The sequence below is a fragment of the Python bivittatus genome, unplaced genomic scaffold (assembly GCF_059951505.1).
Source record: "Python bivittatus isolate LINGU-HERP-01145 unplaced genomic scaffold, Pbiv_v1 ctg000480_np1212, whole genome shotgun sequence".
Lineage (NCBI taxonomy): Eukaryota > Metazoa > Chordata > Lepidosauria > Squamata > Pythonidae > Python > Python bivittatus.
In genome coordinates this window covers 2,031,438-2,048,356 of record NW_028277075.1, presented here as the reverse complement: position 1 = coordinate 2,048,356, position 16,919 = coordinate 2,031,438, and the positions used below count along the sequence as shown (strand labels likewise).

Below are 16,919 nucleotides of genomic sequence, written 5' to 3'. Positions count from 1 at the left end.
ATATCATATCTTTTTGGATTTATGATCAGTTTAGAATTTTGAGGAAATGTCTGTGCTCTGTCAAAAAATAACTGTCATGAGTAATACAGCCAATTCCTAAACCCAGTTTCAAAGAAATCAAGCTGGCCAAGCAACCCAAGTACAAGGCAGAAGTGGAGTCTTAAGTCCCAAAGAAAAAGATGGTTCTTTTGGATTGGGTTTATAGTCTCCTACTTTCAACACAACATTCACTTTGAGCAAGGCAATTTCATTTCCCCATATCAGAACTTAGTAAATTTCTCTATACTTAATCCCCCCCAGTTCCAAATTCTACCAGAATGCTAATACCCTTGTTTCCCCTCTATTGGCTTTCTTACCCAGCAGTTATCCACTCTCTTCTTGCTCTCCTTATAACTGCAGTTTTGGAAGCCAAGCCCTGGTTCTGGATTGTTGGAAACAACAATTTGACCCTGGCTTTTTTTCATTAACCACAGTTCAAAGTACAGTTCCTCATGTTCAGATGTAAAGGGGAACTTTGTTTTGCTTAAAAGAGGAATTCGATACAATTTCTCCTTCGCTCTTAGAATGAAGAGGAGTTTTTTGTGATGGGAATGATGTAATTTATCTGGTTTAGAGTAGATGAAAAGGCCACTTCACAAAATTATTGTGAAGTGAATTTGCATAAAGCTCATTAGAAATTAAGTGGTCAGATTCTTAACCAACATCAAGTACAGTTGTAGAAGCTGAAATGTATAAACAGTTTATTAGAGTAGGTGACAACTGTCATAACATTGCTCAAGAGATCCCTCTGGAAATTCTGACCAGGTTTCTTCACATTCAGATACAAGGAACATTTTGCCAAATAGAGAACACAGAAATGGCTTCAAAATGTATTTACGATCCTACTCTTAAGCTTGCTGATTTATTGACAAGAATTTCACTTTTACTTTAATCAAAATATAAGTTATCTACTCAGATAGGATAGAACAACTTTTTAAATTATGTACTCATTACTTTACTTGGTATTAGTGGCCTCTATTCTCCAAGAGTCAATGAATCTCCCTTTTCATTGCCAGAAGATCCTCAATAAACCAAGAGCTCACAGTAGAGCTCTAATCTATAGCCTGACTCATCTCTGAATTCCAGAGATTAATAAGAAACTCAGCTGAGCTGCCTGTCAATTGCCAGTAAAATCTGCAAAGCAGCCAGGAATCCATCAATCTTTAAAAGATCATTTTAACTGTACTGAGTAATCTTTGTAATTGCACTGAGCCTCCACTACTGTTCCCTTGATGGCCAGTTATGGTGCACAGTTAATTTACTTATGACTATGGATAAATTTTCTGTATCTTAATCCAGGCTTCCCCAACTGGGCACCCCCTAAACGTGTTGGGATTATAACTCCCATAATTCCTAGTCAGCATATAGGTGTAAAATGGGGAAGGCTGGAATCTCTACTCAATTTTTCCACAGAAGATTCTTTTATAGATGTAGAGAGCCAATCTGGTCTAGTGGTTAAGGCACCAGGCTAGAGACCAGGAGACTATGAGTTCTAGTCCTGCCTTGGGCATGAAAGATGGCTGGGTGACTTTAGGCCAGTCACACTTTCTCAGCCCACAACGCCAGGCTTGGGCAACAAGCCAGTTGGTAAATTCCTGTCTCAACCAATGGATCAACATTTGGTTGATCCAAAAAAAGCAGACCCCGCACCTGTGGGAAAACACTAGGAAGAAAAAAATTTTTTTTATAGATATGCTAACAATGCCTACCTTCGTCACTTAAAAAACGTCTAATTCTATTAAAATGCAAATATAGCTCAATGATTCAGATTTTTCCAATTAAAATGAAGAAAGCAACCCTATATCACTCATATGTACCATACCATTAAAATAAAATCAACATTGTGTTTACTAAAAAGCTACTTGCAAAATAAGTGGAACAACAGAACATCTCAATTATAAACTATATTCTATGATTTTTTAAATTATGTGTTATTTTTGTTCATCAGATGATTCATAATTCACATTACTGAGTCCATAATTCTTACCTGGGATTAGTAAGATTGTAACAAGATTTCCAGATCTGCAACATGTGTTTACAGGTAAGAAGTGCCTCATCGGGGCCCCTGCAGAGTGATTCCAATTTGACTTTTGAAAACAGTAATCTAAGAGAAAACAAATGTTAAAGCTTGTTTATAGTTTTATACCATTCCATTATTTTGTACTTCCAATGAAAATAAGTTTTAAAGTAAATTCATGAAAAGGCAGAACAAGGAGAAATAGAATTGACATTTATTTCAATAAATCTTTGTCTAAGCAATTCATTTTAATGTATTAAAGCAAATATCCACTTTTTATTGCTGAAATTCATATGTGGATGATGACAATCCTAGTTAATTTCTGACCACATTTGTTGGCATTTATTTGCGCATATCTAAACTATACTGACTCTCCATTTTGGAATTGCAGGTATTGTCTCTAACAATGAAAATAAGGATCAGCAAAATATAAACACCTTATCTTTCTTCTCCTTAGTTTTGGATAAAAAGTAAAGTAAATAAATGTGCCTGGCATTTGAACAGAATACATTAACCAAAGGACATTATCTGTCCATTTAATACAGAATTTGGAGACTGACATTTCTCACTATTCTTACTATAGGAACTTAGTTCCTTTCCTTTTCTGATGCTCATCACTAGTGAAAGAAAACAACTACAACTTACCAAAAAGAAGAAAACCAGAATATTAGCTGAGAAAATAACTCTTTTACAACAGAATAGTTCACTTGGCTAACCCAAAGCTGTTTCTCTTCTTTTACCAATCTCTAGAGTTGCTGCCAAAGCAACTATGATTACAAGTGTTTTTAAAAAACACACAAATCCAAATTGTAGCATAGCCTTCTTCTTGTTAGGTCACAAATTAAATAGGATTTGCTTCCAAACTGCACAAAATTACAAGGCTGGAAATCTTTTGGGTCTCAGTTTAGTTCAAACATAGCAAGATTATTCAGAAAGAATACATACTAAGCCAGAGAGGAATTGCATGCACTTCTTTCAGACTACTCTATCAGCATACCTTCTTCAATTATTTCTCTTTAAAGTTGATTGTCATATTTTAAAGCTCTTTTCAACTCTTTTGGGAAACTGTGTAGCACATATAACCCCGTACAGCACTTTGTAAAGAGCATGCAAAGCATATAACTGAAAGTTATGCTTTTCCAGAGTTACTACATGAAACTTCAAAGTATAAATATTTACTATTTGAATACTAATTTTTTGATAGTTTATGGTTTTATATATTAATTTTATGTACTATGTTTGGAATTATACTGGAAGATGCTGAAATAAGTAACAGCTACTTTAGTATCATAAGACTTGTGCAAATATTTCTAGGTAACATAAGGAGGTTAGGGAGTATTCTTCTTTGTCATAATATTGGAAGTTTGGAGGTTTGGATAGAATAGAGTGTATAGAGGCAGAAAGATTACAAATGTTCTTTGATGGTCTCCTGGCAAAATTGCTGAATGTCTTATTCTCTTAGGAAGCTTGATTGACTGATTATATGTCATCAAGTCATTTTCAACTCCTAGCGACCACATAGACAGATTTTCTCAGGGAAGTTCTGCAGTGTAGTCTGCAGTGTATTTCTTGACTTCTTGTTCTTTCACTGTAGATGGTTGAGGCAGAAGCTATCCAACACTTCTCTTAGGAAGGTACAGATTATATTTTACATGGGAACTAGTAGTTAGATATATTTCAGACTTCTCAGAGTGGCAAAATCTGATATTTCCTCCCCAGTTGCTCATGTAAGGATTCTGTGTTTTTATATGTAAGTATTCTGTGTGTTTATGCATAAGAAGAAATAATAAATTACAGAAATTTGAAGAGAAAAAAAGACAGACGAGACTAACTTTGCCTTTGCAGATGCTGTCTTTCTCTGACTTTAAGGATGTGTTTGAGGATGCTTCCTCCTATCTAGAAGCTAGATACAGGATCAATAATCTGAGACTGTCTCAGTGTTTAATCTATGTATTTGTAAGTAAATTCAGTGAGAACAATGTAATACATTTCCAGTGACTTCCTTTGAAAGGAAATCAAACTTGCTAAGTGCTGTATTTACCATATAATATAAAATGAAAGCTAGCAAGTCAATTGCCTGTCACCAACCTTTCAAAAAGACTTTTTAAATGCATCCATATGCAATGAATATTTAAAAATACACATTCAGGATATTATCATACTGAAATGAATGTAGCCAGAAAGTTGACCTGAAGAGACTATGGCTCCAGGGACAAACTAGGTGTTTGGTAGCAGATACATGTCTAAAAAACTTGGTTCCTGAAGAACTTTAAAATGGCAGAGGGATTATGCAGTTTCAGACAACTGCCATATTTCCCTGCAGCATGAGAAATATAAATCAGGGAAAGCCAACTAGGGAAAAATAGTTGGGAACAAGAGTACAGGGGAAAACTGGTGAGCAGGGAAAGTGCTAAGGAATTCCACCCAGTCTCCCCTACAAACTGGTAGTTGCCTCCCCCAAAGGGACTGTCTTCTCCCCAGGGTGTCTGCCCACCCAAAATGCTGTGTTAGGGAGGGTGCATTGCTGGTCCCTTCACTGAAACAATGCCATCCTGTGGGACCCAGGAGTTATGCCTTTTCGGTGATGGCCCCCATTTTTGAATGTGTATGTATTGTGGTTCTGTATTCTTTTTGTTAGGTTTTGTTACTTTTTTTTTTTTTTTTTAAGCAGCCCATCTTGGTTGAACTTGGGTGGCCATATAAATGTTACAAACAAACAAATAAATAATTCCATCATCAGAAGCAGATTACACTTCAACCTGTGGGATACCAATAGGGAAAAACATCTATCATGTCAATATTTACATTTATTTTTAATAACATTACAGCTATTATTTTTTAACAAGCACTTAACAGTACAGCACATATTATTACAGCTATTTACCACAGCACCTTTATAAGGAAGGCAAAAATTACTCTATGCATTCCAACCTCTGCACAAAATACAGATTAAGGCTGAAAGACAGTAAATTGCCTAGACTTGCTCAATGAACTGATAATTGAGCTTAGTTAGAATCAGGGACTTTGTACTCAGAGCTCATGTTCGCTCTAATATCAAATCAGGTCCTTTTAAAAAGATGCCTGCAAAATGTTTAAGTACGTTTTCTGTTAACTGAGTGATAGCTTAATTTCAGTTGTTTGTGCTATAGTTCTCCATTTCCAATTGTTGTTCCAAACATATGAAACAAAAATTAACAGGGTAAACTATATTACAAGCTGATCAGAAAGAGATTGTGAAACTTCCTTTAACAATAGAAAAAGAACAACAACAAAACCCATCTCCAAACAAAACACATCCTTTTGTGTTCATTCCAAATAGTATAAAAATGTAATGTGTAAAAAGACAACAGTGTGGCACACATAAAACAGCACCTTCAAAGAAGAAGCTGGGAAACAGAATATCACATTCTTATCCTATAATTTTTCACACTTTTGAATATAACTTGGAAAAGTGAAAAACAAATTTACAACCTCTCCCAACACCACAGCTGGATCAGTTCAATGCTCAGATTTTATGTTATATTGAGCATGTATGGAAACAGCAATTACTACTCACATGAAATTTTCTGGGTATTCACTCAAGGCCATGTCAATGATATTCAGAGCATCATGGTAGTGTTTCTGAGCTGACAGCAAGAGGGCAAGGAGATGCAAAGAATTAGCATCATCTCCTTGAAGCTGCAGGGCCTGACGAACGTATCCCAAAGCTTCTGGTATCTAGTTAAAATAAAAACTGAAAGGAATTATTACCACAACACATATTTTCTAGAATAATTCTACTGCATACGCCGATAGCATCAACAACAAGAGATGGAAATTAGTTCCAAATATATGTTCATACATGTCTTTGGGAGGAAACATTTCATTGCAGAGCACACTTACAGATGCCTTTGAATTTGTATGCAGGCATACAAATGTGAGCCATAACCAATGAAATAGGTTATATATTCCTGATATTTTATAAGGCAATTCTGAAATGTACAGATCAATTTCATTTGGAAATATGAACACAGTGGATACTAAAAGTACTTCAGTTAACACTTTTATTTACTGTCAAAGAAGTATGTGCATAGCCTTGCTAAAATCAACTTTCTAAAATCAATTTTCCCTTACCCTTGCAAATTCAAGGTAGATCAGTATTACTTAAAAATACAAATTACTTAAATATATATAAATTGTATATGTTTCAGGCTTCAAGACACTGCAATTCAAAACAGTTTTTACATTTTTTATTGTTTATTTTCTCAGACTGCAGTTGGCATTGGCCCTTCTCATGTCCTGGTACTACTCAAAAGGGAAACCATAAAAACCAATAAAAGCCAAAGCAATGTTAAAATGTCATTATTTGGGGATGGGGGTGTTAATGGTTGAAGAAAAAGCTACATGAACGGAAGACTATGCACTATTGAATGACTAGTCTTTCTAAAAGGTCTACTAGAAAATATATTATTTTATGTATTATATAAACATAAAATGCAAATCTTGAAAATTGATTCTTATATACAAGGTAATAAGTTATTTTTCTGTCATAATACACTGAATTAGCAAGAAGGTCAAGAATGAATGCAGGCATACAAATGTGAGCCATAACCAATGAAATAGGTTATGTATTCCTGGTAATTTATAGGGCAATTCTGAAATGTACAGATCAATTTCATTTGGAAATATGAACACAGTGGATACTAAAAGTACTTCAATTAACACTTTTATTTACTGTCAATCAATGTTAACAAATCTATTGATTTTTAAACCCACCTGTCGAGAAATAGCAAACTGTAAAGCTAGATAAAAGGCTCCCAGATGATCAGTTGGAGACAAAGTGTGTGCCCTGAAAACAGTCAAATATATTAAGATTTATTGGTATACATTAACTATCCAGATAATTTGTATTACATCCTGGAAAACTATGTCCTTAGTTGTAATGTGATATGCTGAGAAACAAATGAATTTTCAATGTCTTTTCCTTTATTGATAGCTAACACACTAGTAGAATTTTGTTGTTGTTCTTGACACCCAGTTAGTTGTACTTCCTAATCTAGTTAATATTCTGGTCCATCCTTCCTTCCTCCCTCTCTTCTCCTGTGCCTTCATGTCAGCTGCTGTTTTCACCCATTTTTCACTGGATGTTTCAAGATGTCTGATGTCTAACATTCTCCAGTCTCAGAGGGATTCTTATGTTTCAAAATTAAGTGGTAAGGGATTTTTTAAAATCATTTTAAATGTGAATTAGAAATCTGATAAACAGACTGCTCACAGAATTAATAATATAATACAAAGATTTTCTTTTATACATTACTGTTTCAGAAGTCTAATTAAATCTAGGAATGAAAGAAGGGTGATTACCATCTGGCAGCTACCCAGTATTATGTACATCATCATCAGTTTAAAATCTCAGAAATAATCCAGATTAAATATTACTTGCATAAATGGCTGCTGACATTTATGTCAAATGACAGCAGTGATATATTTATAGGAAGGTGGGCATATATGACACAGCTTAAATTCTTATTTTGTACTGATACAAGTTCATGACTCAAGTTCCAAAGGATTTTCTCCTAACCTCTTTTTAAGCAAAAACATAAAAACAAAGTAAAATTTGTCCATAGGCAGCTCTATCTTTTAGAATTAATTCTAAAAATTTACAACATTATGTAACAAGAACATTACTAAATGAGACCTACAAACTTTATGGAAATGCACTGAGCTAACAACAGCTCTCCTTCAGAGCTGTCATAACAAAAATAATATGTACCAATATTCATAAACAGTGTGTGTGTGTGTGTATTGGCAAAAGCCTTTCTGAACTAATTTCTGAGTTATAGTTACTTATCATTAATTAAATCATGGTTTGACAACATGAATTGCTACAATAGTATTAACTGTGATAAAATACTAATGAAAACTATTAATTGATTACATTCCTAGCCTCTTTTTCAACAAATTGCTTATTGTTTTAATATACAAAAAAGAGAAAAAAGAGAAATAGAGAAAAACAATCAAATAAAAGGAAAAAGGAACCAACAAATTATACTTTATGCAAAATTCAGCCCAATTTTTAAACACATGATTAAACTTTGACCACATGGAATAATACTGACCTGTCTTTCCATTACACTATAAATTAATTCATGAATATAAGGCAATCACATTTTGATGTTTTGAGATTTTAAATCTGGAGTTGCACTGTATTTCCAAGATTGAAGAATAATATTTTTGCCTCTCCATGCTCCCTAAATCCAAAATTCTTCATATAGTGATATAGTGATCAAAGTTTGGGGTATGTAATTACATATTTAAACCACATTGGGTTTTTTGTAACATTGTATTAATACATTTACAGGTAGTACTTGCTTACTGACCACTCGTTCAGCCACCATTTGAAGTTGCGATGGCACTGAATGAGTGGTACTTACAACTGGCCCTCTAAGTTCCAGCTGTCACAGTGTTCCAGTGGCCACATGATCGCGATTCGGGCGCTTGGCAACTGGCTCACACTTATGACGATTGCAGTGTCCCGCAGTCATATGAATGCCATCTGTGACCTTCCCTACTGGCTTCCCACAAGCAAAGTCAATGGAGAACCCGGCAGGGAAGATCGCAAGTCACTCTGGTAAATTCCCTGGCTTTCCTGCACTCATGCTACACCCCCCACCCCCTGGCCTTCCAGCACATGTGCCCTGCTGTGCCATCCACTCCCAGGCCTTCCTGAACACACAACCTGCCACACCATCCACCCACAGGCCTTCCTGCATGTGCTCCCTGCCGCACCAAAGCACCCTCATTCCCAGCCTCCCCCAACTCACATGCATCTTGTATTGGGCCTCCCAAGCCCTCCCCCACCTCCCTCAACTCATGCATGGCCTGTGCTGGCCTTCCCAGGGCCGCCCCCACCCCCATGACACCCCCCCACATCCTCATGCTCCTTACCTGGGACTCCCACCGCTTCCCACTTAATGACCTGCATGTCTTGGGGTTACAACGACAACCAGGACTGCCGGGTTTGTCATCGCTAAGTAGTGTGGTTACATGACATAGTGCTTTATGACTGCATCATTTAGCAACGACAATCCTGGTCCCAATTGCCACTGTAACCTGAGGACTACCTGTATTCTATTCTCCCTTCAAGTAAAATTAGTTTTATTCTGATAATTTTATATCAACCAAATTAAGCTTTATGAGAAGAGATATCTGGTTTTATGAATATGATTAATTAAATTTCTAGGATCTTGGCCATTAAAATACAGCTCTGGTAATCACAAAATACATGAGTCACCTGCAAGTTATATTGAATCATAGTACTTTCCCATAACTGTTTTAAGGACACAAGGATTTGAGTCTCTGAATAGTTTAAACTGCCTCTGTTCAACTGAAAATATTACTGCTCCCACTATTACTACTACTAACAATAAGAGCAAAAGCATATATTCTACCAATTCTCCACTATGTTACTCAAGAGCTATGTTTTTTTAAAAAGAAAAAAAATCTCAGATACCAGAATTATTCTTTGAACAAAGGTTGAGCAAAAGTTATTATCTATTAACTGATAACAAAAATATATTTAATGAAATAAGAGGAAACCTGTTGGAATCAGACAGGATTTGCCAGCTCTACTTGATGAACCAAATGTTAATACAATATGCTCTATACTCCTGGAGATAAATCCATATAATCATTTATAAACATATTATTTTCAAAAATACACATAGTTTTCATTATCTACAGTTTAATAAAAAGTTTACCATCCACTAACCTTTGAAATGCTAGAAGAGCCTTTCGCTGTAGGACCTCTTGCATTCCTCTCAAAGAAGCTAAAGACATAATTTAATTAATAATATTTAAATAGAGGTCTGTTTCCAGAAATCCAATTTTAATAAAGGGTTATACACAACAAAATATGCACAACAAAAACCATTTGACAATTTTCTCAATATTACTTAATCTTATAAATTGATATGTGGAATTTACTTACCATCTGTAGCTTGTAGGCTGTAGGTCAGTCCTAGGGCTAAGAAACCTTTGGCTTTGAATTCTGATGTTTTGTCCCCCATATCAACCACCATTCTGGCAAATCTTTCTGCTTCTTCTAACTAAAAATAGATTTACATAGAAAAAGTGGCAGAATTCACTAATTCAGAATTCACTGTTTAAATCAAGTTGACCAATATCTACTGGAATCCAAATCTCATTTAAAATCAGGATCTCCAAACCCTGTCATAAGTGCTAAAGGTAGCATGAGAAATTTGAAAGGGTATAGAAACTTTCCAGCCACTCTCACTATTACCAACTTTTCCTACGATTCCCTTTCCTATACAGGTAGTCCCTGGATTAAGAATGCCCGATTTAAGGATGACCCACAGTTAAGAATGGAGCCTATTGTAGCAAAATTCAAGTTAAATACTCAATGGTTTATTACACAATGGTTCTACTACTTCTACAGTATTATACAATAATACTGTTCCAGCTTACATACAAATTCGACTTGAGGACAGACCTTGGGAATGGAACTCATTCTTAAACTGGGGACTACATGTACCTGCAAATTTTAAAAAGTTGGAGAAGAACAGACCATGAGGATGCCAAGAAATGTGGGAACAACCTCAATGTTCCCAGACATTCCTGGATGGCAGCATCTCAATATCCTATCATGAAGATTGAGGGAGAAAGTACTCAGATGGCTGAGAGCATTCAAGTCAATCCTCACAAACTCTTTAAGCAAAAGAATGAACTAAACTAATCCAAAAGTCAAGAGCCCAAAGGACGATACTTTCTGAAAGGGATTGGGTAAAAGCATGGCTGAGGTACACATAGGAATCAAGATGAAACCTCTTAACCTGTTACCAATTTGGTATGTAGGAAGTAGATTAAATTTCTATTTGTACTTTGATGCTCCTACTGACCGAATTCCTCCCAACTTCAGCAGGCACTCATTATCAATTTGCTTGGCAGCAACTAGCCATAAAGCCATTGTTCACAACCTAGAATTCTTACGTCCCTCAACTTATTGTTCCTCCACCTGGTGGTCTCTACACTTGTTAGGAATCAGAGGCTGAACTGTCAGTTTGGGGTTATGATAGCAGAATCAGCGGAGGCAAAAGGAATGGGAACCATTCTAACATTAATCCTTTAATGCAGAAAATACAATACAGTGATTACTAACAGAGCCATCACGTTTTTGTTTTACTTTTTTTAACCCATGCAGGGCATTGTACATGGCTTATACTGTATAATGCTGGTGTGTTTCTTCTTGATTCTCCCTTCAAGTAAAATTAATTTTATTCTGATAATTTTATATCAGCCAGATTAAGCTTTATGAAAAGGGATCTCTGGTTTTATGAATATGATTAAATTTCAGCCTTAAATTAAATTTCAGCTTTAAATTTCAGCTTTAAATTTAAAGTACAGCTCTGGTGATGGCAAAATACTTGGGAAAATTCATGAGTCACCAGCAAATTATAGTAAATCATAGTACTTTCCCATAACTGTTTTAAGGACACAAGGATTTGAGTCTCTGAATAGTATAAATTGCTGATTAAGCTGCATGTGTTGTACACCACCCAGTCACTTTTAGTGAGATGGGCGGCTATATAAATGTATTAAATAAATAAATAAAATCAGTTCATGTCCAGTGCTATAACATAGATCGCTGGATAAGAGAGGTACTATAGGTTTTCATTCTGTGCTTTCCATTTCCTCATCCTAAGTATATGAACTGGTAGAAGTGGAGAGCTTCTACAATGGCTATGTTGAATGTTATGTAGTGATGGACTTTGCAGCTGTTTATGGTTAATTTTTTGTTTTAATATGGTTTTATTGATGGTTTTTATATGTCTGTATATTTGTTTTAATCTGTTTCTATTTGGTTGTTGTTTTTAACTGTTTTAAAACTGCCAGAGTAACTTAGATGAGATGGGCTACTATACAAATCAAACAAACTGGACATGACACCTAATATTAACCAGTTACCTTGCAATGCTGATATATCCTTGCAAAGATCTCTTCGAGATTTTTACAAGATCATGTATGCAGTGACAGGACATTTCAATATCCATAACAGATTAAATTAAAATCATCCCAGGATCTACAGGAGAGCTTAATCAGATCTTATTAGTGGTATGGGGGCCAGAACTACAAATATTCAAAAATTTCAATGAATTGATAGACTTGTCTGAAAAAAAAAAAGGACAGAATCCTATCCCATTAAAAACAACAACAACAACTAAATTTTAGTATGCCAATCAAGGCATGCCAGTACAGATAACTATAATCAATTGACTAAACAGGGTAATTTTTTAAAAATCTAAGGTAACAAATCAGATTAAAATAGTTAATTCCAGGTTTTCTTTTCATAGCCAAGTTACTCACTTTCTTTTATCGCTCATATCTGAGAACAAACATGCATTCTAAAAGGACTTCCTCAGATGGAGTAATTATAAGCCAAGTTAGAACACTTTATAAAATATCATTATAAAAGCATCCCCCAAACCACATGGAAGTTTGAACCATAATATTAATCATGTTTGAAACTGAGCCAGAGTTTTCTGAACTTGAAACGAAGTACCAAAATAGTCTGGAACTTAAGAATTAAAACTTTTGTTTGAAAGCATATTCTTCTCAGCCTTACATGGACTTGAACATTTAATACTTTGACCGGCAAAAATACCTACTAAAGTATAGAACAATACAGAATAAAAAGAAAAAAACCCCAAAGAAACAGGATGTGTACATATGCCCTTAAATATTTAATTCTTCATTTTTCAGATGACTAACAAAAAAAACTTACCCAATGAAGGGTTCCCATACATAATTTAGCAGCAAGAAGTGGAATTGTAGGATCATCTGGTTTCAACCGAATACATTCTTTTAAGACCTTCACAGCTCGAGCAGACTATATAAAAGGGTGTTAGAAAATAAGGCAGTCAGGAGGTAGCAAAGTGTGATATTTCAATTTGCTACTTTAAACCATTCTAAGACGTAATAAAGAAAAACTGAATGCATTTCAATCAAGAAGGAATTGGTTTGATTTTAAGTCCAGTAGCTACCAATCAGATTTGACTTTTTAGATAAAGTAATAGCTTCTACATATTGTATAGCACATGATCAAAGATGAAAAGATGCCAAGAATGTGTAGAGCGATTCTGATGGAAATTAAAAAAAAAAAGTATTGTCGAACAATACAAGCAGCCACTCAGTAACCCAACCCCACCCCCCCCCCCAGATCTCTATAAATACCCACAGAAGGGTCACTTCACCCTGGGCACAGAGAGAACTGCTCCTGTCTGTGCTCCTGCACTCTGAAGATGCCGGTCACAGGTGCTGGCGAAACGTTAGGAAACAAGACTTCAAGACCACGGCCACACAGCCCGGAAGACCCACACCAGCCAAAAAAAAAAAATGTTTGGGAAGTGAGTGAAAAAGGCTAAACAAGGAGTCTCTGGTAGAGTAAACAGAATTAAAAATAAAATTGATGAAATGATTTGGCATGGAACTGAGGGAATGCTGGAAGGAGTATTTTAGAAATTTGTAGAGATACGTTAAAGAGTAGAACTGAAATGAATGCTATAAATGTTAGTGTCAATGAAAACTGATGAAAAACAAGTTATAAATGGTGTGAGAATATTTAAACATTGTAAGGAAGCAGCTGTAGATGGTATAACTTGAGAAGTATTAATAATAAGTGACTGTAACTTGCTTAATGTGTACATGAGGACTGTGTTTGTGCCTGATGATTGAAAAACACGTTACTGTTCTCTTGTATAAAAGAAAGGGTAGCAAGAGTTGCAAAAATTATAGTGGGGAGGGAATCTAGCATGGTGTTTGGCAAAATTCAGAATGAAAGGGCATGAGAGATAACAATATGCAAAATTTGTGATGTTCAGGGCAGCTTTTGGATAGGCAGAGAGAATGCAGACTTTTGGCTCTTCAGCAGGTCACTGAGATATATATGAATATGAAAAAGTATACTATATATTTATTTAGAAAAAGCTTATGATAAAAATAGGTTTGAATTATGGAACATATTACACTAATATGGAGTTGAAGGTTGGCTGTTGAATGTGATGAGAACAGTATGTAAAGCAAATAAAGCATGTGTGAGAATGGAATGCTTAACAAATGTCCCAACACTGAGCAAGGAGTAAGACAATGATGTGTGATGTTCCCTTGATTGAAATGCTGGGTTAAGCTGACAACCAAAATGATCTGCAGTAAATGTTAGAGTATATGATGCAATGAGGAGTATGGATTTAAATATCAATGTATAAAGAGTTTTGTTTCTAAGAAAAGAAATGGAATGAATGATTGCAAATTATACATACTTGGCAAAAAACTGGAATGAGCAGTATCTTGGTAGATAGAATGTTTACTAAAGATGGAAAAGTGAATGGAGAAATTTTAAGATGGGAAAATACCAGTAGAATGATATTGGGCAGTATGCATTCTGTAACAAAGAATTCCTATTTGTCATAAAAAAGCAAAAATGGCTAAGCCTCAAAGTGTCCTTCTGCCCACTTTGTTATAAGGAAGGGAGAACTAGGTATGTCAGGAGAAATATGTTTGTGGTAAAACAAAAAAAAGGTAAAGTCAAGAATGAATAGGGATGAATGAATGCAAAAGTGAGTGACTAATCAATAGAAAAAAGTACACCAAGGTAGTTGGTCACATAAGGATAATGTTGTTGTTTAGTCGTTAAGTCGTGTCCGACTCTTCGTGACCCCATGAACCATATTGCGCCAGGCCTTCCTGTCCTTCACTGCCTCCCTGAGTTTGCTCAGTTTCATGCTCATTGCTTCAGTGATGCTATCTAACCATCTCATCCTCTGCCGTCCTCTTCTCCTTTTGCCTTCAATCTTTCCCAGCATCAGGGTCTTCTCCAAAGAGATCTCTCTTCGCATTAGGTGACCAAAGTATCTGAGCTTGAGCTTCATTATCGATCCTTCCAATGAGCAATCAGGGTTGATTTCCTTTAAGATTGACTGGTTTGACCTCCTAGCAGTCCAGGGGACTCTTAAGAGTCTTCTCCAGCACCACAGTTCAAAGGCATCAATTCTTCGGCGCTCAGCCTTTTTATGGTCCAGCTCTCACAGCCATACATTACTACTGGAAAAACCATAGCTTTGACTATGCGGATCTTTGTCGGCAAGGTGACGTCTCTGCTTTTTAATATGCTATCTAGGCTTGCCATAGCTTTCCTCCCAAGGAGCAAGCGTCTTTTAATTTCATGGCTGCAGTCTCCATCTGCGGTGATCTTGGAGCCCAAATAAATGAAGTCTGTTACTGCTTCCATTTCTACCCCTTCTATTTGCCAGGAATTGATGGGTCCAGATGCCATGATCTTAGTTTTTTTAATGTTGAGTTTCAAGCCAGCTTTTGCACTCTCCTCTTTCACCCTCATCAAGAGGCTCTTTAGTTCTTCTTCACTTTCTGCCATTAGGGTGGTATCGTCCGCATATCTGAGGTTGTTGATGATTCTCCCTGCAATCTTAATTCCGGCTTGTGATTCTTCCAGCCTGGCATTTCTCATGATGTACTCTGCATATAGGTTAAATAAGCAGGGTGACAGTATACAGCCTTGTCGTACACCTTTCCCTATTTTGAACCAATCGGTTGTTCCATGACCGGTTCTAACTGTTGCTTCTTGGCCCGCATACAGATTTCTCAGGAGACAGGTAAGGTGGTCTGGTATTCCCATCTCTTTAAGAATTTGCCACAGTTTGTTGTGATCCACACAATCAAAGGCTTTTGCATAGTCAATGAAGCAGAAGTAGATATTTTTCTGGAACTCTCGTGCTTTCTCCATGATCCAGCGAACGTTGGCGATTTGATCTCTAGTTCCTCTGCCTCTTCGAAACCCAGCTTGTACATCCGGTAGTTCTCGGTTCATGTATTGCTGAAGCCTAGCTTGTAGGATTTTGAGCATAACCTTGCTAGCATGTGAAATGAGTGCAATTGTGCGATAGTTTGAGCATTCTTTGGCGTTGCCCTTCTTTGGAATTGGAACGTAAACTGACCTTTTCCAATCCCGTGGCCACTGTTGCGTTTTCCAAACTTGCTGGCATATTGAGTGCAGCACTTTAACACCATCATCTTTTAGTATTTTAAATAACTCAGCTGGAATACTGTCATCTCCACTAGCTTTGTTGTTAGCAATGCTTCCTAAGGCCCACTTGACTTCACTCTCTAGGATGTCTGGCTCAAGGTCAGTGATCACACCAGCGTGGACATCAGGGACATTAAGATCTTTCTTGTATAGTTCTTCTGTGTATTCTTGCCACCTCTTCTTAATCTCTTCTGCTTCTGTTAGGTCCCTGCCTTTTTTGTCCTTTATCATGCCCATCTTTGCACTAAACGTTCCTTTCATATCTCCAATTTTCTTGTAGAGATCTCTAGTCTTCCCCATTCTATTGTTTTCCTCAATTTCTTTGCATTGTTCATTTAAGAAGGCCTTCTTATCTCTCCTGGCTATTCTCTGGAAATCTGCATTCAGTTGCTTATATCTTTCCCTTTCACCCTTGCTTTTCGCATTCCTTCTTTCCACAGCTATTTGTAAAGCCTCATCAGACAGCCATTTTGCTTTCTTGCATTTCTTTTTCTTTGGGATGGTTTTAGTTGCTGCCTCCTGTACAATGTTACGGACCTCCGTCCATAGTTCTTCAGGCACTCTGTCTACCAAATCTAATCCTCTAAATCTATTCATCACCTTCACTGTGTACTCACAAGGAATATGATCTAAGTCATACCTGAGTGGTCTAGTGCTTTTCCTACATTCTTCAATTTAAGCCTAAATTTTGCAGTAAGAAGCTCATGATCTGAGCCACAGTCAGCTCCTGGTCTTGTTTTTGCTGTCTGTATAGAGCTTCTCCATCTT

The 16,919-nt window shown here is 36.3% G+C and overlaps 1 protein-coding gene across 7 annotated transcripts in view; it reads right to left on the bottom strand.

The window, feature by feature from the left end:
* Positions 1-16,919, bottom strand: part of TTC7B (tetratricopeptide repeat domain 7B) — a 136,872-nt gene that overhangs the window by 52,796 nt on the left and 67,157 nt on the right. For all 7 annotated transcript variants that reach the window (XM_088145238.1, XM_088145239.1, XM_088145240.1 and 4 more), the window contains 6 exons: positions 12,837-12,941; positions 10,026-10,143; positions 9,807-9,864; positions 6,812-6,884; positions 5,613-5,773; positions 2,027-2,143 (listed from right to left, as the gene is read on the bottom strand). In XM_088145238.1, the coding sequence (XP_088001364.1) occupies positions 2,027-2,143; positions 5,613-5,773; positions 6,812-6,884; positions 9,807-9,864; positions 10,026-10,143; positions 12,837-12,941 (632 nt within the window). The remainder of the gene's footprint in view (positions 1-2,026; positions 2,144-5,612; positions 5,774-6,811; positions 6,885-9,806; positions 9,865-10,025; positions 10,144-12,836; positions 12,942-16,919) is intronic.